Source organism: Misgurnus anguillicaudatus, chromosome 22 (assembly GCF_027580225.2).
Source record: "Misgurnus anguillicaudatus chromosome 22, ASM2758022v2, whole genome shotgun sequence".
In the NCBI taxonomy this organism is placed as follows: domain Eukaryota; kingdom Metazoa; phylum Chordata; class Actinopteri; order Cypriniformes; family Cobitidae; genus Misgurnus; species Misgurnus anguillicaudatus.
In genome coordinates this window covers 25,433,814-25,460,460 of record NC_073358.2, presented here as the reverse complement: position 1 = coordinate 25,460,460, position 26,647 = coordinate 25,433,814, and the positions used below count along the sequence as shown (strand labels likewise).

The 26,647-nt window shown below is 38.2% G+C and overlaps 1 protein-coding gene across 4 annotated transcripts in view; it reads right to left on the bottom strand.

Annotated features, from left to right (window-relative positions):
• Positions 1 to 26,647, bottom strand: part of wdfy3 (WD repeat and FYVE domain containing 3) — a 143,598-nt gene that overhangs the window by 103,554 nt on the left and 13,397 nt on the right. For all 4 annotated transcript variants that reach the window (XM_055199920.2, XM_055199918.2, XM_055199919.2 and 1 more), the window contains exons 3-8: positions 23,261 to 23,384; positions 19,458 to 19,567; positions 6,968 to 7,129; positions 6,546 to 6,738; positions 6,047 to 6,233; positions 5,207 to 5,373 (exon numbers count right to left, since the gene is read on the bottom strand). In XM_055199920.2, coding sequence (XP_055055895.2) covers positions 5,207 to 5,373; positions 6,047 to 6,233; positions 6,546 to 6,738; positions 6,968 to 7,129; positions 19,458 to 19,567; positions 23,261 to 23,384 — 943 coding nt within the window. The remainder of the gene's footprint in view (positions 1 to 5,206; positions 5,374 to 6,046; positions 6,234 to 6,545; positions 6,739 to 6,967; positions 7,130 to 19,457; positions 19,568 to 23,260; positions 23,385 to 26,647) is intronic.

Genomic DNA, 26,647 nt, shown 5'->3' with positions numbered 1-26,647 from the left:
GCTAATGCCGGCCACATAAAAACATGACACGCAGTAAAGCATGGAATAAACTGGTTTAGATTGGGTTGTTGGATAAGAGGAAGTCTTGATGTGACTGGGTGAATAAACATCATTATCAGGCGCCATTATTTTAATTACAGCATTTAATGGCTTTTGGCAAGGCATAAGACAGGCCAAACAAATAACCTAACCAGATTACACAGTAGGTATCTGCAGTTTGCCTCCTTCTGTTCAATTAATGCCATTTGCAGCCTGTGAACACTAATGTTTTAATTCTCCCTCAGAAACCACAGGCTGCTCTCCTCCCTGTGTGATTAACAGTGTAATCTAGTCTGGTAAGGGGAGGTTCATAAATCAAATGATGATGCTAAGAGGAAGAATACTGCTAATCTCACACTATGGGTTAGACAGCCACTGATTACAGAGGTTAATTCATCCCTTAAGCCTAAAATAGGGGCTCATGCACGAGTATCTTAGTTTAGATCATTTCTGTGAACGCAAATAACCACAATGCTACAGTACCTCACATTAAATACAAAGCCTAGATGAAACTTATTGTCTGATGGTGGAAGTGAAAGTGTTTCACAAGCAAATTGCTTGTTCATTAAATATGGCTTACTCACTGTGTCCCTGTGACCGAAATCACATACTGTCACAGTACGTACTGAATAAGATGAAGTACCTACCTACGTATCGACTGTTAAAACAGTACGTTCTATTCTATACAGTATTAATATGGGTAGTGTGAATGAAATTCGGACATACTACATCCGCCATGTTGATACATCACGTGACATACGTCATCATAACAACAAGTGAGACGTAAATTTGGACATGAACAACAACAAAGGGAACTTCAGGGGTCTCATTTATAAACCTTGAGTATGCACAAAACAGTTCTGGAAACGTGCGTACGCCAGTTGTGATCTATAAAAAAACAAACTTGATGGGAGAATGGTAGCCTGACGTTGTCATACTCAATTCTAGTCAAAATTTGAGTCTGATACCGCTCCATTGGGCTATGATTATGGGGCGTGTCTCAACAGAAAAATGCCTCTGCACTCAATTGGATAGACCTACGACCAATCAGAGCAACGGAGTGTGTGACGTATGTTGAAATGGCGTCTTTTGCAGCCTGACCGAACTGCTAGTTATTAATATTTCGCTACAATGACACATTGTGATTATACTAAGTCTGAGTTAGCGAACGTACATCAACACCTACTATGTTTACAACATTTAATTTATAACATAACATTAAGTATTTACTAAGTCATACAGTTAGACTATCTCTTACCATTTGTACGTTAGGTGAACTTCACCACAACGATACCCATTACGTTGGCTTGAAAAATATCGGAGCCTAGCATGTCCCTCCATTTATTCAGCAGCCACGATTTCGGGCTTCCGAAAAGAAGCTGGCAACGACTGATAATACTATCCATCTCGTCATGCACGCCGAGTTGCATCGCTGTGATACCCATTTCAGTTGCTTCTTTAACTTGGTCCTCCATAAATGCGACCAAAGGAGAAACAAAAATGACAATAGGGTTTTCATGTCCCGTCTTCATATCGACCATCGGAGCTAGCTGATAAATGAAATGTTTGCCGAATGTCGTAGGAAGGACATCTTTCCGATCAACAAATGCCTTGATCGCGTTTCTCTGTTCCTCTTTTAAAATCAATGCTCTGTCGATATCTTTTAGAACAGACTCAATGTCAGAATCCACACATCTAAATTCTACAGCTGCAGCCATTTCATTGTAAACAGATTCAACACACGCCCTCTTTGGTGTCGTGGTTGATTACGTTACTGTTGATCATCTGTTCATCATCGTATAAAGCCCGCCCCCTGACAATTTGATCGGTTCGGCCAGCTTTGGGTCTCGCATAGAAGCTCCTCAACGGAAAAACCCCAGACCGATCTTCCCGTCTTTTAAAATGTTGTGTGCGGGGCAAAGATCGGCTAGCACCCAGGCTAGGAGAATGGGCTTGCATGATGGGATTTGAGGATGATTCATGTAGGTACTTGCCGGTGATCTGTGATTTATAAAGGGAACACTGCTTTGTTTTAGAAGTCTTAATATTTTTTAGCATATGCCATTTTTGCCTTTGGTGCGCACGTAGACTTATAGTAAGGATCCTACACACAATTTTATAAACGAGACCCCTGGTCTGTATTTATTTATCATGTGTCTAGTGGCTAAACTGATCTCTGAAACAAATACATTGTCGAAAATAAAATGTTTTGGTTTGCTTAAGATGAGTGGAGATGAAGAGCATGGATCACAATTGTGCGAAGAGGTTTGGCAGCCAGGCACGAATTCAAGGACCTGAAGCTAACATATACATTGATTTTATACAGAAATGTTAGCTCATTGTTTATACATTTAGATATGATATATGAATGAAAGTAATTCACTTGTCATTACTGTAAAACAGGGGTGTCCAGACTTTTTTGTGTGGTGATCTACTTTTAAAATGATAAAGCCGACAAGATCTACCTGTTAAAAAACACAGTTACATTTTTTAATGACAATTTAAAAGCGTATTAGGACTATACTGCATATCTCTACATTGAATTTAAGGCTGTCCCCATTAGGCTACTCCATTCTTTTTGAGGAGTTAACAAAGTCCTTGAGTACATGTCAAGTACTGCTTAAAATAGCGGAGATACAGTTTAGTAAAACAAACTAGAAAAAGACAACAGTATCAGAAGCTTATCTATCTCTCACTTCCTCTCTAAGATTTATAAAAAGACATTTGCTAATCACACCAAAAGTGCTTTAAACGCTTGGAAACGCAAGGCGTGACGCACTGCCTTAAAAAAAAGAGCAGTGCGACGCGCTTTTTATATTGCTAGGCAACCACCGAGTCAGCTGTCTTGTCAATCAAATATTGAAGCCTGAGCGCTCTTTTGCTGTTAACTGCCATATTAGCAGAAACTTTAAAAAGAGGGCGCTTGCTCTGACCTTGTTTGAGGATGAGAGGTGCACAAACATGCAGGAGACAGTGAGCGAGTGGAGTCCGGTTCTTCAAAGCAACTGTAAACTTCCCTTACCACAACGTAAGGCCCGCCTCTCCCCTCATTCGATTGGACAATGGAAAGACCCGAATGACGTCGGCCGCTTCTCCGCTCTCAGCATTCCTTCAAAGACGCGTGCTGCGTCCGGCGGCAAAAACCGCAAGGTGCTCGGCGTGCATAAACAGCGCGCAAACGCTCCCTGCCCATAGAATATCATTCAAAAAAGCGCCTGCAACTGCCATAAACGCTTTTGGTGTGATTGGCCCCTCTCATAATGCCTATTTCGCGCTCTGTTTTCCGATGCTCATGGAACATCATATACAGTTAACTTATGTGCGATCTACCGGCATTGCCTTTGCGATCGACTGGTCGATCGCGATCGACGTATTGGACACCCCTGCTGTAAAAGTACTCTGTTGTTGTCGATTCTATGTGGAAGTCTACCGGAAGTTGCGCGTAGTCCAAAAAAAGCTGCTTGTTTACATTGTTGCCTCGGAAACCGTCTATATCAGGGGTTCTCAAAGGGCACTTGATCCGGACCTGCGTCCACTTCATATTGCAAGTGCATTCATTTCTATGTGATTGATTAAATGTGTGCATTTGTTACTTTAAAAATCCATATTAAACTTGTAAACCATTCGTTTTTTTTTTTCTTTTTAGTATTCCTGGTCCGAAAATAAAACAAGTTTTAAAATTTCCTGTGTGACGCTGTAGCCATCACACACAGATATTATGCACAGCTATTTCACATACTACAGCTTTTGATCAGTAAGTCCTTATCAATCTGAAATCACTGTTGGGTTTAAAAACATGCATTTGAAAAAACAACACTCAACAAACATAATCATTATACATATTTTTATTATCATGAAAATACCTGAAAAGGTTTGAAGAACAGCAATATAAATATATCCTTAAGCCATTTCCTGGAGCTGCGTGTGTATGGTTTTTCGTCTACAGCGCATATTGAGTTTCTGCACGAGAGCGCCCTCTGGCTTTTGGATGTAGCGGCATTTCACCGTAATTCATTGAGAAGCATAGCAAGCATCATCGGCCAATTTATAGGTGCACCTCTAATTTAGGTCAGTGCCTCCGTCTACCAACCACACCTTTTTTGCTACCGTTTATGCATCTGATGGAAACAAACTGTGCCATTTCTCTATTAGGTTGCTCTGTATTTTGCACCTAGTTATTTTTGGCATACTTCTTGTGTTTTATGTTTAATTTCTTTTACTTTAAATGCAAAATACAGTTGTTATGAATGTACTTTAATAGAAAGTGCTTTTTTCCAAACAATTTGTGTTGATTTGTTATATAAACAAATGATATACATAAAGTTATAACCATTCTTGACAATTTTTGTAATAACCAGTTTTTCCGGACACTATGAAAATGATGAGAATTCAGATTTGGACCTTTGAATGTAAAGTTTGAGAACCCCTGGTCTATATTCTGTTTTTTACGCATATGTGAGTGTACATGCACAGTCATGCGCATTGTGACAATTTGCAATACCTCTGGTGCCCTACATACTAATGTTTGCACAAGGTACAAAAATCTGGCAGTGCGCGTACAATACAGCACTCTTCTGATGACAAAAATTGCATCACTGTATGTGGACCCTCAGCTACACGTAAAAAGGTACAATACTTCGGCCTTTACTCCTTGTTAAAATATTATGTCATGAAATCCTAGAAGTGCAGAGCCTACAAACTGCACTGTTGTTATTGTCACTTAATTCAAAATAATCAGTTTTTCCGTCCATTTTGATCACCAGAATATAATCTGCCCTGATCATTGGCTGTTTTTAAACAATTAGCCAATCTCCAATAAAGAGATAATATAATTATAATTATTTTTTATACATTATTCTAACGTAAATATTTTTTAAAAAGCTGCTAATTAACAATTTATGTGCTAAGTGCTATACAAACGAAATGTTTTGCAAAAATGATACAAATCTCTAATTGGAACCAAGAACAAAATGAGACATGAATGACTGTACTATTGAAGCACTAACAATAGATCTAAATCCCTAACATAGCAAACAAGCCATTCAAATATTTCTTATTGTTTCCTGGCTAAAGTCCAACATACCTGAAATTTCACATCACCTGCTTACACAGCAAGCTGTGCTGTGACATAAGTCAAGAAGTCAACTGTATGTCAAGGTGGACTCACCTTTCCCAGAAGGCTGTGGAACCACAAAACCTGGAAGCAGGAAGGGTGCACCGGTGGTGATACAAGCTGTCTTCAGTTCACTGACACCATATGTGGTCAGAGCTGTCACCAGGTTCACTAGGTCCCTTAGAGCATCTTTGGATTCATCCTCTTTGGCCTGTTCCAACCTAAACCATACAGAAATGATAACAGGGAATTACCACAACTATTCAGCAATAATCACAAGTATGCCTACAATTACAGAAAACCGCATATAATTAACTCAAAGTTACTAACACCCAATGCATATTTGATTCCTATTCTTCATGAATCTCGAAGTATATTTTTCTTGTCAGTTCGTAATTTTTGTCATGAGTGCACTAAAAGTCAAAATCTGTCTGTGTGTAGCTACTGGACATGGACATCAGCACCCTCTACATATGATTAAAAATATATACTGCAAAAAATATAACAAAGGCAACATCTGTGCTATTACTTTATCTAGAAAAAAGGTTAACAAGTCATCAAGGAGCTTACATATCAGCTTGAATTGGTATCGGCTGATCATGAGAACAAGAAATTGTTACTCATCGGCTGCAAAAATCCTGATCGGAGCATCCCTATTCTTAACTGTCTCAATAGATGTTCTGTTTATAGCTAAGAGAATGGAGTACATTAATAATTACCATAAAACTTTCATGCAGCTCATCTAGTAGAGTCTGGTCATAGCAATGCTAACATTATGGGTTTGAATGTATGCATAAAATGTATAGCATAAATGAACTGCACTTTGTATAACGTGTCTGCTAAATGTTAACCCTGAAGAAATGGATGTGTAACAAATAATCACAGATTAGGCACCTGATCATAAGGTCGATCAAGAAGGTGTAGCCCTGACACATGCGGAAGTCGTCCAATAGCGTCTGAGAAACGTCACTCGAGTCCTTCAAAAAACATGAGAGCCCAGCGAACATCTCCACAATTTCCAGAGGGGAGAGGTCATCTGACTGCTGCATGTTTTGGATGCATGTCGACAAACACTCTTTCTCTGTAAAAGAGAGACAGAACACACCATATCATGTCGCTTGTGTACAATCTGAGCTGTTTTAACCTTGGCAGACCATCTGCAGGGAAACATTTAATGCCTTACAGCTGCTTAGGGTGTTTCATTTGTACAGAACTTGAAAAATGATGAGTATACAAAAAGGAATCACACACACACACACACACACACAATAGTCCTACAGCCCCTTTGCAAACAGGCAACCCCACCCCATATCTATGCCACTGGTTGTTCAAAAAACAGACAACGCAACTTACACATTAAACTTGAATAAAGAAAAAACATAAATCTGCTCACCATGGATATACTTGACGACATTGACGCTGAGGCCATGCCGGGAAATAGTGGTGAGAACCTCTCCAGCGCTCTTCCTCCAGGGCAGGTTGTGAGGGGGACACCAGGAAGTGATGGCACTGAAGAGTAGCTGTAGATCATCCTTCTGAGCAAGTTCCTCTGCCGGAGACACAAAACTGCACAGCTTCACCAGAATCTAAGTGGAAAACCAGAAAAAAATCATGTCACTATAAATGTCACAGGAAATATACAAAATGAGTATGGGACACACTCATTGTATAATTATAATATTATAGTATATTATTTAAGCGAACTATCATTATTAAGCTTCTCATCAGTATTTAAAGCAACATAAGAAACAGCAGAGAGAGCATGTTTAATGGGTTTAACTGTAAGACAGACCCTGTTTATGTGGACACACAAACCTGGACAAAAACTTTTTGTAGCAGAGCTCTGCGGTCAGCCAGGGGAAGTTCAGTCTGGGTGGCAGCAGGAACTTCGGGCATGTGGGGCAGGTCGAAAAACAAGTATAGACATTTCACCAGGGTTGAGGGCACCGACATGGTGGTCATACAGTCCACAGTTTTCTGCAGAAACACAAAGGATTTTAAAGTCAAGTAACCACCAGTGACTTATATACATGGACATATACATTGTAAACAAAGCATACAGCAGCTGTTTTGTGTATGACCAAAAGACTCAGTTAGGGCTTAAAGGAATATTCCATTTTCTTAAAAGAAAAATCCAGATAATTTACTCACCACCATGTTATCCAAAATATTGATGTCTTTCTTTGTTCAGTCGAGAAGAAATTATGTTTTTTGAGGAAAACATTGCAGGATTTTTCTCATTTTAATGGACTTTAATAGAGCCCAACATTTAATACTTAGAGGACCGTTCCTTCGTTGTTGTATGTCAACTGATACTAATTAATGTCTTTGTGTCAGTTTATTGTTTACAATGGTCCGCAAATTTGCGTTTTATATATGTAACACGTGACCTCCCTACGTCACTACGCATTTACGTTAGGTTGCGCTTGACCGGACTAGACGAAAAGTTGTGGTTTAAAAGAGCATATTTTTTATCTTTCTTGTCAAAAATGACAATCGTTTCACTAGATAAGACCCTTATGCCTCATTTGGGATCGTTTATAGACCTTTGAAACTCCGTTGAAAAAAACTGTTAAGTGTTGAGTTAAGTATTAAATGTTGGTGTCTATTAAAGTCCATTAAAATGAGAAAAATCCTGCAATGTTTTCCTCAAAAAACATAATTTCTTCTCGACTGAACAAAGAAAGACATCAACATTTTGGATGACATGGTGGTGAGTAAATTATCTGGATTTTTCTTTTAAGAAAATGGAAAATTCCTTTAATATTTAAAGAGGTGGTTCAATGGTATTTCAAGCATTTTGTCTTATTAACACAGTTATAGAGTTGTTTCCTCATGCAAAACGTAGGCAAAGTGTAAAAAAAGCAGTTGCGTGTGTTACAGAGTATTTCTGTGCCGAATGCACTTCGCCAGGGTTTGTACAAGTTTCGAAAAGTTTTTTTTCGATTACAGGTCCAGCTGACGTTTCAGGGGTTTCTATACACATCACTTCTTTTTATGGGCACTTCCCCTAGAAAACCCCGCCCACCCGTCAATCAGCGGGAGACGCTAGAACATTACAAACATCACATCACGCGAGAGCTTTGTTTAATTTCAAAACTCAACAATGACACGAAAGAAAAAGTGTGGTTTTGGATGTAAGGAGAAGAAAGCCAGCCTTATGAAATAATGGATATAGTTTATTATCTGGAGTAGCAGTGAAGTTTTGCGTGTGCGTTTCATGCGCTGGATTTTCCCAAACGGGTCACGAGTTGCATGCGGTAAGTAAGACTTCTGCCTTATTTTGGAAATAGGCGCGTGCATATTATATAAATGACACTAACATGTAGTGAATCATAAGTTAAAAAACAGTGTTGTATAGTGTTGCATGACTCGTACTCGCTCCTCCCGCGGTATAACTCCTCCTTCTTCATTTTTTCGTACATCATCATAAAAATTCGGTAAAGCTAATCTTTCTTTTAGAAATCTGATTAAACTAAAGACTCTTTGGAGATATAAAGGATGTAATACTACTCTATAGGTACTCCAGATTAACATCAGAAATGCAGAAACAGCGTGTGTTATGTGAGCATTAACAAGTTTGCTAGATAGAATATACAAAAAGAAGACAAAATAGAATCAGTTAAGTTAATAAGTTAAGTGAACTTGTGCTTAACACAAACAAAAAAATCTGCCAATGGGGTATGAAAATTTTACATTATTTTGAAGAGTTTGGTTCCAAAACGCTATAAAAAAAAAGTGTTACCACCAAAATCAGTATTGTATCTAAAAAGTAAATTCTTAATTTTACGCAAAATCCAATATCCGCCGCGTTATTCCGTCATGTTTTCTTACTTTTTCCCAAAACGCAATAAACGCCACTCCTCCTTCTGTGCAGAATGCAATAAATCCGCTCAACAAATCACAGCGCACCATTCCACGCATTGTAAACAATAATGGCGGCGCTTTTAGTTTTAATACACACAGAATCCTAGTTTTCCTCATCCACTACTTTGTACTTCGTGATAAACAAACAAACAAAAACAAAATAATACTTTTGATGGCTTTGATAAACCATGCTGTGCTTTTCTGTGGAGGGAAAGAAACATAAGCCACTCTAACACTCGGGCGACGGAAAAAATTCTCACATAACAGCATGAAGTTTCTGTCATGCTAACACATTGACCCCAGGGGATCTTATGAAAAACTTTCCATTATTTTAAAGGAATAGTCTACTCATTTTCAATATTAAAATATGTTATTATCTTAACTAAGAATTGTTGATACATCCCTCTATCATCTGTGTGGGTGCACGTAAGCGCTGGAGCGTGCTGCGACGCTTTGATAGCATTTAGCTTAGCCCCATTCATTCAATGGTACCAATCAGAGATAAAGTTAGAAGTGACCAAACACATCAACGTTTTTTCTGTTTGGGACGAGTGGTTGTACGAGCAAGTTTGGTGGTACAAAATAAAACGTAGCGCTTTTCTAAGCTGATTTAAAAGAGGAACTATATTTTATGGCGTAATAGCACTTTTGGGAGTACTTCAACTTGCCTGAAAAGTCCGCTCCCCTTCTCACTCTCATAATGGGAGAGGGAGGGTGTTACTGCGCCGAGTCGGAGTGCTCCCAGGGGTGCTATTGCGCCGTGGAATGTAGCTCCTCTTTTGAATCCGCTTGGAAAGGCGCTACGTTTTATTTTGTACCACCAAACTTGCTCGTATAACTACTCGTCTTAAATAGGAAAAACGTTGATGTGTTTGGTCACTTCTAACTTTATCTCTAAATGGTACCATTGAATGAATGGGGCTAAGCTAAATGCTATCGAAGCGTCGCAGCGCGCTCCAGCACTTACGTGCACGCACACAGATGATAGAGGGATGTATCAACAATTCTTAGTTAAGGTAATAACATATTTTAATATTGAAAATGAGTAGACTATTCCTTTAATCGAAGTCAAAAAAAAAAAAATCGAGCAGGACTAAAACTGATTGCTTTCAAGAAAGATCAGCGACGACGTCCCAAGGATGACAACAGCAATGACAGTGTTAATAATATGACAAAGTAAGTTTTGATTAATGTCATTAATGTTTATTTTTAAATCAGTTTATAACACTAGTCAACTAAATGAATATAACATGGCAAAGATGAATGTACATTTATATATTGATTCAAAAGATTTATTGCATTTTGTGGAAAAAAGAATCAGTTTTTATAATAAATCTTTAAAAAAAAATCTAATTATGAATTAAAATTTTTAAGGTTACTATAACCTAAAGATGCTATGTGAAAGTTTGTAACAGAAAATAGTGTTTTTTATCTTGTCACTTTCTTTGTATAGAACACGTTTTTACCGGAATTAGTCAAAATGGATTTATTGCGTTTTGGAACCAAACTCTGGATTTTTTTTTCTTGAATCAAGTGTTTAAGAAAAAAGTTAAATTTTCTCAATAATTGTTTTTTTGGCTTTTTTTGCTTGTTTTATGCACAAAATCACTTAAATTTGATATTTTTTTTCTAAAACCAGAATTATTTTCTTAGGTCATTGTGCTCATCAAGAAAATATATCTTGATTAAGAATTGTTAGATATTTGTACTGAAAACAAGACAACAATACTAAGTAAGAAAGTATTTTTGCAGTGTATTCCTTTGCATAGTAATGAAAAGGGGGGGATTAGGGTTTGGGAAATTTCCATTATTTTCAAATCCCAATGTTGACAGGTATGCTGGGTGTGCATTATTTTTAAACAATTCAACAGCCGGTTGTCAATTATTCCTAAAATATATGGGCTATACATCAACATTAAATAAGTCAGTCAATCTGACACTGCAACTCTCTACATTTTGTTGCCTCAGGTCTTCCGCAAATTTCACATATGAGAGGCGAATGATGTCATTGCTTGGCAGGACAGGGGCTCAGGTGGACGTGATACTGCAGGCAGATCAGAGCTTTACTCTTCCCAGCCATGTCACCTGCAGCCACAACTGCTTTGACACTAATCAGAGCAGATCCTGCTACTGGTGCCAATGCAACACTGATGTAAGGGGATAAAATCCCATTGACTGCTTTCAAGAGTCATGAAAATGTTAGACACGCGCACACACATGCACACAATGCACAGACACACAGACTTATCTAGCCCTTTTTCATTACAAATCTAGTCTGAATAAGTATGCACACGCTGCTTTGCAAAAACATGCCTCTGCACAAAGGGTACAAAAAGCTAAATCCATTATAATAACAACCCCAAGTAGACAGCAGGATCTAGCCAAAGACTCTCAGCAGTGCCGCATAGTAATGGAGGATACATTAAAGCACTGTCACACTAACTATTTCATACAAATGAGACAGCAAAAGGCAGAAGAGATTCACCATTTCGGCATTATTATTTCAGGAACACTATGGCTTCCAATCCAAACCACTTCTGTCTGGACAGAGCTAAAAAAATAATAATGTTTTCCTTTCAAATTAGAATTTGGCTGAAAAATGAAGGCAGGTGACAGAAATAAATCCTCCTAGGCAAAGTAAATTAAGGTGCATGTGTGAGAGAAATTGCAACCCCAGTTGGACACCATACAAAGCATAAGATGCTGCTGCCTCTGTTATGGCAGATGGTCAAGGCCTGGAATAGCTCTCTCTGTGGTAGTTTGCCTGAACACTAAGGGCGAATTCACACTATCCAAACAAAACCAAACCGTGCCCCAGCTCAATTGCCCCTCTTCCACCAGATTCACGCACTCACACTGTACTTTTATCAATCCAAGCCTGGGCGTGCTTTCGTCATTAGGATGCGATTGCTTTGACCAAAGCAGGAAGTAAAGCTCTCTCTTAACACTGGAACCCATCGTAATGTTAAGTTAGTGTTTTTATTCGGAGTCGTTTGATGCGCGATGACACACAGCCCTCTCACATGCCATTGTATGGCTTAGTTGGTCTGTCAGAAACATGTGAGACAGAGGTAGTGGTAAATGCGATGTGCAAACATCTATTTGTGGTGGTCAATTTTAATTTGTGGTGGACTGAAAAATAAGTGAATGTATGGGAATGTACAACGACGCTCTCACGTGTAAGATGTCACAGCAGTAGGCAGCGCAAATATAACGACACGCCTATAATCCCTCCCACTCCGAAGTGTTACTAAACTCGATTGAAAAGCTAACCAAGTCAAAGTAAAGGGCGATTTATAGTCGTGCGTAAGTTCTATGTCGTAGCTACGGGGTAGGCTATCCGTAGCCTGTGCGTAGCTCTGCGTAGCCTGACGTGCACCTCACAAAAATTTTAACAGCGCGTCAGTCCTACGCGGACCGCAAGCGCTGTGATTGGTCCACCAGAACCCCTCCCGTCAGGTAAAAAAAACTGCGTCATGGGTATTTCCGTTTGCGACAGTGAAAACGAAGATAAGCCAAGTTGAGGAGTGATTTAACTCAAACTGCAACAAAAGTCACTGTTTATTTACTTCCATCATTGCTGGTCTTCTCAAATCATACAAAACAAGTTGCTGTTTCTTCTTCGTTTGTGGGTTAACTTGCCGAGCATCTTCTTCTCTGACGGTCGCGCTGCTACTGTGGTTACACGCCTGGATACTGCCTACCAGCGGTTTGCGCGTGTGTTTGCACATCGACGTGGAGGACGACGCAAAAGTATAAATGAAAACCGACGCGGAACCTACGCCGTCGCGGCTATGCCGTAGGACCTACGCACGACTATAACGAGCCCTTAAGGTGAGCTGGTACTATGCAATGGAAAAGATCCATAAGGGTGTTTTCACACCTGAGCCTTTGTTTTGGAACCTGGTTCGTTTTCTTCCTTTGTTTGGTTCATTTAGGCATATGTGAACATGGCACTAACTCTGCACCAAAACAATTGCTCTGAGACTGCCCGAACTCGAGCGGTTCGGTATAAGTGTGAAAGCAATCCGACCCCATGGACCAAAGAACAAGCTGTCTTATTGCTTTTTTAACCATGAACATAACTTATACCTCTTTGGTGACGAACTCTGGTGCATTTTCCTTTGAAAATGTCTTCTAATTGCTCTTATCCGCAATAGATACATGGTAAGAATGTTGTCACACATAAGTTTGATTCCTACTCAAAATAATGAAGTAATAGACCCCTTCAAGGTTTGTAAACATTGAATGATTATCGGGTGCGCGCGCAGCATGGGGTCAAACTGTTCATACCATTTAGGCTTACTAGTTTAATCTAACAGGGCTGAAAAATGATGACTTACCTGAAATGAAGAAAGAACTACAAACACAAGCCTCTTTGATATTTGCATTGTCCCAGTCTGCACGTTAATTGCTTGCAGCTACAGATGTTGTATTTTTTGTTTTTGAGATTCTGCAGGAATCCCAAAAAATTTAACGGCAGACCTGATGCGATTTTCAAAGCCCACGACGCAAGTAGGCATTTTTGACGATACCGAATAATGCGCAACTCAATCTGCTGTAATGACTTTTCAGACCCGACATGCGCAGTGGAAACTGCCTGTGACGTGAACCGTGAAGGGGTCTATATAACAGCTGTTCCCAAAAAGCCACAATAATAATCACGCAAAGCTGCTGTCCATCCATCCTTACGAATGACAACTTTAGGGAATCACGCAAAATAAACAGGTGCACTCTGACCAATTAAAGGAGAGTTTACTTGCATGCGACTTGTATTAAAGTTGCCTCGGTTCGGAAATATTGCCTTGTGAATGCAAACCCAAACCAAGATGAAATTGCGTCCTTTTAGCCATTTATCCCTTGGTTTTTGGAACAAAGCAATCAATCTACAGGTCTGAAAACACCCTAAAGCAACAACTAAAATATCATGTGGTGTCTGGGTGTGGATGTTATGGAGGATGCTCTTAATGCATTCATCACAAACCTATCATGTGTGTTATAACATAGCACGTTACACATCATTGTACTTGTGGATGCTAGCAGTAAAACCATTATACAATTTATTTATATTATTATTATTATTATTATTATTAAAATTATGTATTTTTTATTCAAACTATCTGCTTATTAAGTTGTGAAGTACAAAATACTTTCCAGGTTCAAGCCTTAAATTATTTCAAGTGAGACTACAACTTTAACAGCACGTTTATGAGAAATATTAATTCATATCACGTGTTTAAGCTAAGCTTTTATTAACTCTCGATGTACACTACATCCCTCATGCACACAGCATCCCAGACACTAATATTTTAATGATGTATTTAAAGACGAATCACCGTCTGGTCATCTGGGATTTTAGTATGCAGACAGAGATCAGGATTGTGACCATAGTTTCAAAGCACACAGTGAGTGTATATTTATATGATGTGTTGTTTACTTTAGGCATTAGATAAAGCATTTGGAGCAGAAAGCATCAACAAAGCTGAGTAATACATATATACAGAAACATTTTTAACTCAAAATCTCTGTTTTCTCATGAGAAGCCTTGTAAAGAAGTAAACCACAACCAAATAGTTCAATCTGGACAAAAGTAGATTTTTGAATGACCCCCGAGTTATCTGAAAACAGCAGATCATTTGCGCTTTAGTTTTTGGACTCTATCATACACCTGGTGCAATACATCGCAATGCGAGACGCAAGTGTTGTTTGCTAGTTTGAGCCTGATGCAGTAATCATTTTCACGTCCAGCGTCACGTGGATTGGCATCCATTTGTGTGACCATGGGCATGCTGGATTGAAAATGAGGCCCGTTGCTATTTTGAGGCAACTAAAATAGACTATGCGCAATATTGTTTTTTTAAAGAGCGCGTTAGCGTTATGCGTTAGTGGTATAAATGGGTCAACACGTGTTTGCTTATCACACACATGAATGCGCAGCAGCACACAAAAGTTTTTAGCCTCTTATGGAACGGCTGAAATTCCACAAGGGGGCGTATTTGTTCCTCAGACGTTGCACAATAAACGTGACATCCGAATATATTCATTATAAATCGTGAATGAAAAGTGAGATTCGAACGAATGTCCGTTAGTGAACTAATTGTATACAGTATATATATATATATCGCAATTCGGTCAGAAACGTCAAGATTGTGAGGTGAACAAATCGTTTTGGATTCAAAGGCTTGGATATTCCATTTCCTTGGACTTTTGGGGATTTATGAACAATTTGTTTCGGACAATTTCACCGAAGCGGAAAAAGGGAAGATTTTGAAGGTAAGGAAATATCCTAAATCAGCGCCGCCAGGTTCAGGTCTCTAACAACTAGATTACAGTTTTAGGACTGCTATAAATCATATTATACTTTGTGTGTGCGCTTAATGGAATCCCGAAAGTCTAAGCTTTTAAACGATGTGCCGCATGGCCGTATATTTGGAAGATTTAATGCTTCAAAGTTACAATGACGTTTATGCAGTCTCACGTGCAAAGGGAGGGGGTGTGCCGTGTACGGCACAGTGATCCTTATCAGGTTAAATGTGAAAAATTAAAGAATTAAAATGTAAAACATTATAATCAAACCTCTTGGACATAAATGAGGACAGTTTACAGGACTTTAGAAGGCGTGAAGCTGAGATCAGCTAGCAGAAGAGCCGACCTGTAGCCTGGTAAGCAGCAGATATTTTTTTGCTTATATTGCATTTATTTAGATTTTTTAAAATGCTACCCCACGAATTTACTGGATATGATGACTTTGTACCTTTGGATATGGAAACATTTATCTGAAATAACTTTTAAAGAGAACCAAAGCTTTAATTACAAAAATAACCATTTCAATAATTAAAACACCATTTTTTAAGAATCAATCTTAAACTGGTGGTCTTCTTTCTCTGCTTAAAGTTTTTCCGCTCACAAACTCCACTGCCATGTTAACAGGGAATTCGCCTTGGCGCGAGTGGGATTGGCCTTTAAAGGGGATAGGACATGAGACTCTCATTGGTTTAATCACACATTATGCCAAAAACACCCATAACTCATGAGTATAGGAACAACCCTTTTAGACTGTGTGCCAGGCGCACAGACCATTTTTCCCATTGTTAAACTCGCAAAAGTGCGAGACCATGCACTTAGATCATTAAAATATGGCCCTTAGAGAGAGAACTTAATAACCTAAACAAAATTTACATGACATTCTTGAGGAAAACTAGTGATAGTTTTTAAAGTTGAGTTAGCAGACAGTGTTGTACTGGCCTGGGTTAAGTGTACATGACAAAAATGACCATGTCAGATGCAGAAAAATACCACCTGACTGCTGGTAAATTTAAAGGAAAGAGCTGCAAGACTTTTTACAGACCAGTAAGAGAAGCTGTGACAGTGAGGGAAAAAAGTTGAGACAAGAGAAATACCCTCCATGAGGGTGATTTGAGGGTGCACTGGGAATGTTGAGACTAAACAGCAGCCTTATAGAGAGAAAAGAAAAGACTTTTGTTGTATCCAGGGACAGGGGGTGTGTTGCCAGGAGCACAGCGTTTTGTCTGCAACTCACAGCCTGGAATACAAACATATTTTACCCCTTGAAAACTTATCAAAACCAAAGAATCCTGTCTAGAAACTGGTGCATGTGTAAATAATTCAAGCTCATCCTGTGGATTATAGCAGCTTGCAGTGGAAATAAAAGTGTTGGTTTATTACCGTACTGTTGGTTTTACGACCATAGCAGCATGAAGATTATAAGCAGAAAGTGTTTCAATTATATATTATGTGTAAAAAAGAGATGAAAGTGTGTGAGAGAGGAGCACTTATTTGGGCACAGAAAATCTACACATCTGCACTTGATATTTTGTGCACACGTTAATTTCAACATTTTATCGAGATAATTACCCTTGAGGCTTAGAGATAAGAACAAACACAAATCTAGGTAGTGAATACAATTTACCACACTATAACATACTGTAGCAACACAATCAAATCTAAAATATTAAAAGCATAGTTCACCCAAAAATGAAAATTCAGTCATCATTTACTTAACCCTTATGAGTTTCTTTTCTACTGAACACAAAAGAAGATATTTGGATAAATGATGGTAACCACACAGTTGACCTAATTATGAGAAAATAATTTAAGCGGCATATATATATATATAGTAAAGTGTGCTGTTAAGCCATGTTAACCATGAATGTGTACATAAGGATTTCACAACCTCCACCTCCTGTTTAGGGCTATCAAAAACACTAGTAATTTAAGATCTTACATGTGGTGTGTAATCAGTCAAAGAGGTGTGGTCAATTACATAGAGCTCGTTTCAAATATGGCCCCCAATTCATAACAGGACCCATGGGTTGAAAGGTCTAAGCCTAAGGCTATGTTTACATTAATGCGTTTATCATTTAAAACATGTTACTTTTGCTACGTTTACGCCTTTCATCTACACTACATCACCGTTTTCGACCCTCATAAACGGATTCGTTCGCAAACGCTGCAGACCCTGTTTTAGTTTGAGAACTCAGACGTTGCTCTAAATGTAAATGAACGTAGACGGAGTCTTGTGTAAATGAACAGCTGATGTTAAAGTGACAGCGCATCATTTTCAAAGTAAAAATTCTTTTTATTCAGGTAAATGGAGGTTTGCAACGGAGGTTTTGCCAAAAATAGTAAACATCTACCAACCAGCTATTATAAACGCTATATCAGATTGTTTTAACATGTATCCTTTTAGATAATGTCTGTTTTATATTTATGTTCGAGTATTGTTGGGTTTGAATATTGTTGTAATGTGTTTATGTTTTGTTTAAATTTATTTAGCTTATTACGAAAGATAGACTGTAATTTTTAACGCAATATAGGGCGTTGTAAAGGCCAATATGAAGGGAGATTTGTAATGGGTCAGACATTATTTTTCGAGTTTAATTTAAGTTTTGTTTTCTACTTTAAAATGAATTTCGTTTCAGATAATTTGTCTCTTAATTTTAATCGATGTTTTGTTGATAAGTTTTGTGAATATAAAATAATAAAAACAATAAACTCAACGTCATTAATATTTAATGCTCGTTTAGCCGCTTGCGCTTTTAGCTATTTCTGTGTTGCTAGCGGAGGACGTGCACGGACCTCGCACACTTTTAAAAATTAATGCAATAAGCATTTCTATAGGCTAAAGCAATACTTCACCTCTTACTATGTTTGATTAAAGTTTGCATTTGCTGAAATTTATTTTTGCTTCAAGTTCGTTTAGTACCGTTCACTTGAATGCTTTCTTTTTAAATCATAAAGACATTTCTGTTTAGTTATAAAATCAAAATTAACATATTAATCATATTAATATGTTGTAGGGGGGAGCTAGAACAGTATAAGACTTTCCCAAACACATTTTTATAGGGTCAAAAATAGTGTCTGTTATAGTTGCCACCAAAGGATCCAGGTATGAATTTTTGTCAATATCACACACCCCCTAAACTGCATAAATGCTCAAAGGTAAGCTATTATTAGAGTTATAAGTTATTTTACACTTTTATGCGCATGCCCAGTTACGTTATTGGTCATGTGTCATGCATTTATGGTGGTGTATAGTGTGGATGATGATTCTTTTTAAAATGCCAGTATAAACGAGGATCGTTTTCATTTTAAAATGCCGTTTTAAAACGCAAATGCTCTAATATAAACAGGACCTAATATTTTAAACTCACAGTCCTATAGGTTTGAGCAATAGACAGCTTGAGAAATTAAAGCAGTAAAGAACACCGACCAATCCTGGCACAGCGGGAAAAGGTTAGATCTGAAGCCTAGCCTAAAGCCACCTTTAAAACTACAGATGAAGAAGCTATCTTTCACGATGACATAGATGGAGTAGATCTCAGCTCAGAGGTTAATACTCAATGCTCAAGCCTGGTAGCACTATGAATGGACTCTATGAAGTGTCACCATACTGGTCCTCCTGGGTTTCCTAATCTCACAGTGAAAATAGGTGGTGAAATTTTCAGGTCAGCTCAACTAGAGATAAGGAAGTCTTATTCAGCTGCAAAAGTACCAGGAACACATTCAACAAATTACACGTGCTGCTTGATAAACCCAATGAAAGCAATAAATCTGTTTCAGGGCAAACCTAGCACAGATGATTCCTAGTCTCAGCCTCAGACGCATGTAGCTCGTGATCCATCTGTGTTGTCCCCACATGTAGCAAAATGACAATAAAGCTCAACTTGAACTTTATTTCTAATCACATATGGCAATGACAGTAAGCATTTTTAAACACCAGGTACCCTCTGGCCTGAGTGTGTCATTTTTCAACTTTGAAATACATTTTGTTGAGTCACTGAATCTATTTATAGATATCTTGTTCCTTGTGCACGTCAAGATTATCCTGCTTATTTTTGTGTGCATATACACTCTATACTTAAATCAAATGCTACATTTTGGCTGTCAAATCTAAAGTGCATAAAAGCACACAGACCTGTCCAGAGGAGGCCAGCAAGTTGATGGTGGTCAAAAGCATCCAGCCCCGGCTCGCCTCCTCGCTCTGATTTACTTCCAGAAACTGCACAATGGCTCTGCTGGCGGCCTCTGTGGGAGGAGCATAGACATAAACACAATTACTGACACGGTTAACAGTCTGAGCGTGTGGATCGAATCCATTTTCACACGTCAGCTTGTGTGTGACTGGCCTCATCTGGGAAAGGACGCTGAGTCAATTAGAGGTGAAGACATGCAGACAGTTTCAGATCTCTTTTTTCCATCGCTTCCTCTAGTCGAGAGGCGACACTGACACACTCTAGCAAATTTATATAGGATATGATTTACTCAGAAGTGCACGAAATATAAGTGCACCAAACAAATTCAATATATCAAATGCAAATAAAATCGAAATATACAGAAAATGTACATTATGTTTTAGTGTAATTATAGCATTGACTGCCAAATTAAACAGAAAAGTTTATTTTCCCTTTGTTCTTTTGACTTATTGCGTTCGAAACAATAAACATGTTTAGTATGTTAAAGCATCCATATTGATAAAGCGTATGTTTCTCATTCCACGGTAAGATATTCAGTCTGGTGTTTTAAAGCTCTGTGTAGCATATGCTGTACTGGAGGTTTCATGATCAAAAATAAACATTACCATACATCATATGTCAAGACAAGCTGCCAACACACAATATATAGTCAACAAATCCTAAGACTATGAAGACAGGATCAAGTCACAAGGATATATCAAATGGGATATGTTTTCACTCTCAAAACATATGATAATAAGTCTTAAAGGGGCACTCCACTTTTTGAAAATATACTCATTTTCCAGCTCCCCTAGAGTTAAACATTTGATTTTTACCATTTGAAATCCATTCAGCTGATTTCCAGGTCTGGCGGTACTACTTTTAGCATAGCTTAGCATAAGCCATTGAATCTGATTAGACCATTAGCAACGCGCTAAAAATAACCAAAGAGTTTCTTTTTCCTATTTAAAACTTGACTCTGCTAAGTACAGAAGAGTAGAGTTTTAAACAGAAAAAATATCAAAACTTTTTGGTTATTTTTTAGCACGATGCTAATGGTCTAATTAGATTCAATGGATTGTGCTAAGCTATGCTAAAAGTGGTAATGCCAAACCCGGAGATCAGCTCAATGGATTCCAAAACGGTAAAAATCAAATGTTTAACTAAGCTGGAAAATGTGTCCCTTTGACATTGTTATGTGACTTATCCTTGATGATCATTTAAACTTGCTAACACATTGATTCCCAAACAGGATTACACAGAACACTTAGGGGCTGTTTACACTTGGTATTATTTTCGTCGATCGGATCACAAGTGGACGAGAGAGACACATCACGTTTACACATGGTATTTAAATCCGTCTCTTTTGTCCACTTTCGACGCTTTTGTCCTGAATACTGTGAGGGGGCGGTCTGTCGAGACGGTGGGCGAGTCTCTCTGCTGTCATTCAAATGCAAGCGGAAGTAATTATGAGTTTATATGGACGCAAACTAATATTATGTCGGAGTCAGCTTTAATAAATGTGATCCTTTTGTGAAATCCTGGTAAGTACCATACTCTATGAGATTAGGAGCATGAAAGTTTGATTTTAACTTTTGATACACAGTATCAACAGTATACAAACCGAATTCCAGAAAAGTTAGGACGTTTTTACATTTGAATAAAATGAAAACTAAAAGACTTTTAAATCACATGAGCCAATAATCACAATAGAACATAGATAACATAACTAATGTCTAAATGGAGAAATGTTACACTTTCATCCACTAAATGAGCTCATTTAAAATGTAATGCATGCTATAGGTCTCAAAAAAGTTGGCACAGGGGCAACAAATGTCTGAAAAAGCAAGACATTTTGAAAAGATTCAACTGGTAGAGCATTTAGCAACTAATTTAGTTAATTGATATCAGGTCTGTAACATGATTTAGTCGACACTGCAGTACTTATCGCCATGATTGTGTCAATGACATTACTAAATGGGCACAGGAATACTTCCAGAAACCACTGTCTGTAAACACAATCCTCCGTGCCATCTGCAGATGGCAACTAAAGCTCTATCATGCAAAAAGGAACCCATATGTGAACATGGTCCAGAAGTGCCATCATGTCGTGTGGGCCAAGGGTCATTTAAAATGGACTGTTTCCAAGTGGAATAGTGTTCCATGGTCAGACGAGTCAAAATTTGACATTCTAGTTGGAAGTCATGGACACCGTGTCCTCCGGGCTAAAGAAGAGGGATGTTATAGTGTTCAGTTCAAAAGCCAGCATCTCTGATGGTATGGGGGTGCATAAGTGCATACGGGCAGATTGCATGTTTTGGAAGGCACTATGAATGCTAAAAGGTATATAAAGGTTTTAGACGACGTCTATTTCAGGGAAGGCCTTGTGAATTTCAGCAGGACAATGCAAAACCACGCACTGCAGCTATTACAACAGCATGGCTTCATCGTAAAAGAGTCGGGGTGCTGAACTGGCCTGCCTGAACTCCAGATCTTTCCACTGTACAGAACATTTGGCGCATCATCAAACGAAAAATACCTCAAAGATGAGCACGAACTCTTCAGCAGCTGGAAACCTATATCAGGCAAGAATGGGACCAAATTGCAACACCAAAACTCAAGAAACTCAGTGCCCAGATGTCTTCAAACTGTTTTGAAAAGAAGAGATGCTACACCGTGGTAAACATGCCCCGTCCCAACTTTTTTGAGACCTGTAGCATGTATAAAATTTTAAATGAGGTCATTTGGTGGATAGAAGTGTAACATTTCTCCGTCTACACACTTGTCATGTTATATTTGTTCTATTGTGAAAAAAATATTGGCCCATGTGATTTGAAAATCTTTTAGTTTTAATTTCATTCAAATTTAAAGGGCACCCATTACAAAACAACGTTTATTATGTGTATTTGGTATAATACAATGTGTTGGCGTGGTTTATGGTTAAAAAAACACATTATTTTCCACATAACGTACGTTTCTTCCTGAAATGCACTAATTTTGTACAAGGCGATCTGAAAAGCGCTCAATCTGAAAAGCGCTGGGTCCCTGATTGGCCAGCTAATCTGTACATTGTGATTGGTCTGAATACCTCTGACGTCAGCCGGAAAACTGACACTCCTTACCCATGTTTAAAAGATTCGCATTTACATTTAGGCATTTAGCAGACGCTTTAGTACAAAGTGACTTATAAACTTACAAACGACTTACAAATTGTTTGCTCACATTGCAATGCTTACAGGAGTTAACTTACAGGCTGAGTCCGAAACGAGAGGAATTATGATAATGTCGGTCTTTACTACATCACCAATCCAAGGAAGTAAATGGTTGCCTACATTTCGTGTGTTTGTTGTAGTCAAAGAAAACAGATTTATGTTGGAGACAATAACTCACGTCATCGTTTACTTCGGGGTATGTACCCTAACCCTTTGCATATCGGTAACATGTACTAATACACACTTACACACCAAAAGAAATGTAAAATCGAGAATTGTTAGATAGGTGCTCTTTAAAAATCATCCCAACTTTACTGGAATTCGGGTTGCATATTTTAAAAAAGTCAATCATTGTAAATCTAATGCAATAACACATTTGTGATGCTGTTGGGGGGATACATAAGAAAAAATAGGTTTGGAAAAACTATGCAAACATTCATCTGACCTTTTACTTCAACCTGCATTATACCCGATTATACAAACTGAAAAAGGCCTTTTTAAAGCCTTAAAACTAACAGCATATCTGGAACATGTGTGCACATGTGATAAAGTACCTGTTGATTTATTGGATGCTCTCCGTCTGATCTCGGTCACCATCAGTCTGGACACCTGCGTGGTAAACTGCAGCAGGTCTGAGAACTTCTCATTCATTGTGTTCGGTGGAGCGTTCCCAAAAACCTGTTATAGAAAGACATGGTTACACACACACAGTATAGCTCTTTTCAAGCTAAATGTTTTATCCCTCTGCACTGACACACACACAAGGACCTGTTGGGCTCATGCTGAGATTTAATAAGCCATCGCTCGTTCTGAAGGGTCTTGCACACAATTTTTGGTAAAGTGTCAGTTTTAATAACAGTTTTAATAACAGCACAGATTCTGGTAATTGTGCAGTTTTATTATTACTGGATTTAAGTGCAGCATTCGACACAGTGGATCACTGCATTTTTTTAAACCGGTTAAAAACTGAGGTTGGTATTTGTGACTCAGCCTCGGAGTGGTTTAAGTCAGATTTCACTGATAGGAGTTTCTTGAATGAAATGGGTCAGTTTAACTCATCGTCTGCTTCTGTCACATGTGGGGTGCCACAGGGTTCCATCTTAGGCACGATTTTATTTTATTTATATATGCTTCTCCTACGTTACATTTTCGAATTTCCCAAGGTTCCATATCATATTTATGCGGATGATACCCAGCTCTACATCAAAATCTCTATTTGACATGTTAGCTTGCTTGAATGACATCAAAGGTTGGATGGTTGAAAACTTTCTCCAGCTGAACGAAAACAAAACTGAAGTAATTATTTTCAGTCCCCCCCACTTAGTACATGGTCTGATTCCAGGATTTGGTCCTCTGCAAGCAAATATCCGCACTTAAGTAAAAAAAACGTGTTGTGTTGTTGTTGACTCAAGAGTTAAAATTCGATGAGCAAATAAATTCTGTTGTTAGTGCTAGCTTTTTCCAGCTTAGGAGTTTACGGAAATTAAAATCTTTTCTATCTTTTGGTGATCTAGATACACTTATTCATTCCTTTATTTCAACAAGGCTAGATTACTGCAATGTGTTATATGCAGGTATAAACCAGTATTCCCTAGCCCGTTTGCAACTAGTTCAGAATCCTGCAGCCCGCTTTTTGATGGGAAAGAAAAAACGTGAGCACATCACCCCTATCTTGATGCACTTACACTGGTTACCCGTTAAGGTTTTGGTTTTTGTATTTAAAGCCTTGCATGATCTGGCTCCAGTCTATAATTCAGACCTTATTTGCCCATATACTACTCAAAGAACCCTCAGATCATCTTCTGACCATTTATTAACCGTTCCATCGTCTCGATTGAAATCAAAAGGTGATAGAGCTTTCTCTGTGTTTGCCCCTAAGCTGTGGAATTTCCTACCTCGGTTAAAGGAATAGTCTACTCATTTTCAATATTAAAATATGTTATTACCTTAACTAAGAATTGTTGATACATCCCTCTATCATCTGTGTGCGTGCACGTAAGCGCTGGAGCGCGCTGCGACGCTTCGATAGCATTTAGCTTAGCCCCATTCATTCAATGGTACCATTTAGAGATAAAGTTAGAAGTGACCAAACACATCAACGTTTTTCCTATTTAAGACGAGTAGTTATACGAGCAAGTTTGGTGGTACAAAATAAAACGTAGCGCTTTTCTAACCGGATTTAAAAGAGGAACTATATTTTATGGCGTAATAGCACTTTTGGGAGTACTTCGACTCGCCTGAAAAGTCCGCTCCCCTTCTCACTCTCATAATGGGAGAGGGAGGGTGTTACTGCGCCGAGTCGAAGTACTCCCAAAGTGCTATTACGCCATACAATATAGTTCCTCTTTTAAATCCGCTTAGAAAAGCGCTACGTTTTATTTTGTACCACCAAACTTGCTCGTATAACTACTCGTCTTAAGTAGGAAAAACGTTGATGTGTTTGGTCACTTCTAACTTTATCTCTAAATGGTACCATTGAATGAATGGGGCTAAGCTAAATGCTATCGAAGCGTCGCAGCGCGCTCCAGCGCTTACGTGCACGCACACAGATGATAGAGGGATGTACAACAATTCTTAGTTAAGGTAATAACATATTTTAATATTGAAAATGAGTAGACTATTCCTTTAAGTAGGTTTTCCCCCTCTTTATCTTCATTTAAGTCATCTCTTTTCTCAGGCCTATTCATAATTTGTTGATCTTAAAGGTGTAGCAGAGGATTTTTTTTTTTAATTTTAGAAAAGAATCGCCTTCTCCACTTTTTTAAAAAATGCAATTTCGCAACACTCCTGATTGACAACTAGGATGATCAATAGTCTTGATGATCCACCCGGAAAAAGAAAATCCTCCACAATACCTTTAAGCTCTAGTAATGTTTTATCTAATTTCTATGTTTTATCTTGATTTTATGGCTATGATGTTGTTGTACATACAAATAATTTCTTTTATGACTGTTTCGATGCATCTTATTGTGTATTGTAAAGCACTTTGGTAAGCAAAGCAGAAATGCTGTTTAAAGGTGCTATATAAAAAAGTGTCCTTGACCTTGATAAAAGACACAAGAGTGTCCAATCCAATGAGTATAAACCACAAAGAATTGCAAAATTAACCTATGAAGATCATATGTTGCATTAGACATCACATTTGACATTTCTTTGGTGTGTTTTTTTTTACATATGGCATTTAAAAAATAATTTGTCATAATAGTCAATCTATTAGTGTAACACCTTTTTAAAAAATGTGTATTGTTGTTTAAAAATATATATTATTTTCAACACAGCCTGTGCAATATAAATCGGGTCTCAATGAGTCAAAGCTAAGCTGTCAGTCCTCCGATCATGAATAAACATATTGCTGTGTTAATGCTAATTTACAGCATTTACAATGGCTCTATTATACTTTAACACGTAAGATAGCCTGGCTATAGAAAGCGTAGTTTCACCCACTTCAACAAGTGCTCACCTAATGGACACAGGCTGCAGAAGGTCACAATAATGAGCTGTAACTAATGTCATCTCCAATCTTTCTGTATAATCAATGCAGCATGATTAACACCATCATGCTCTTCACCAGCAAGTGAGTGTCACTTGATTTTATAACGGCTACTTAGCATTTGAAAATTAAGCAATGGTCACAGCTGGTCCTTTTCTTCTGAACGTGTGGTCCAAATAAGGCTTAGCTTGAAACAGGGTAAGATATTATGATAAATCATATCAAAGAAGCATTAAGAATTACCATTAAATAGTAACTGCACTAGCTAAGATTATCTATCAAGGAGCCAGATATTTTTCAGCATTTCTCAGGGGGGTTTCACACTGGCACTTTTGATGCTCACCAGGATTGCCTCGGCAAATGTCGGTGAACAGCTTGCTTTCTTTGGTGCAATTTAAATACTTTTGCAGAAGACAGATGCAAGTGGGTTTCCAAATTTATTTTTTGATAA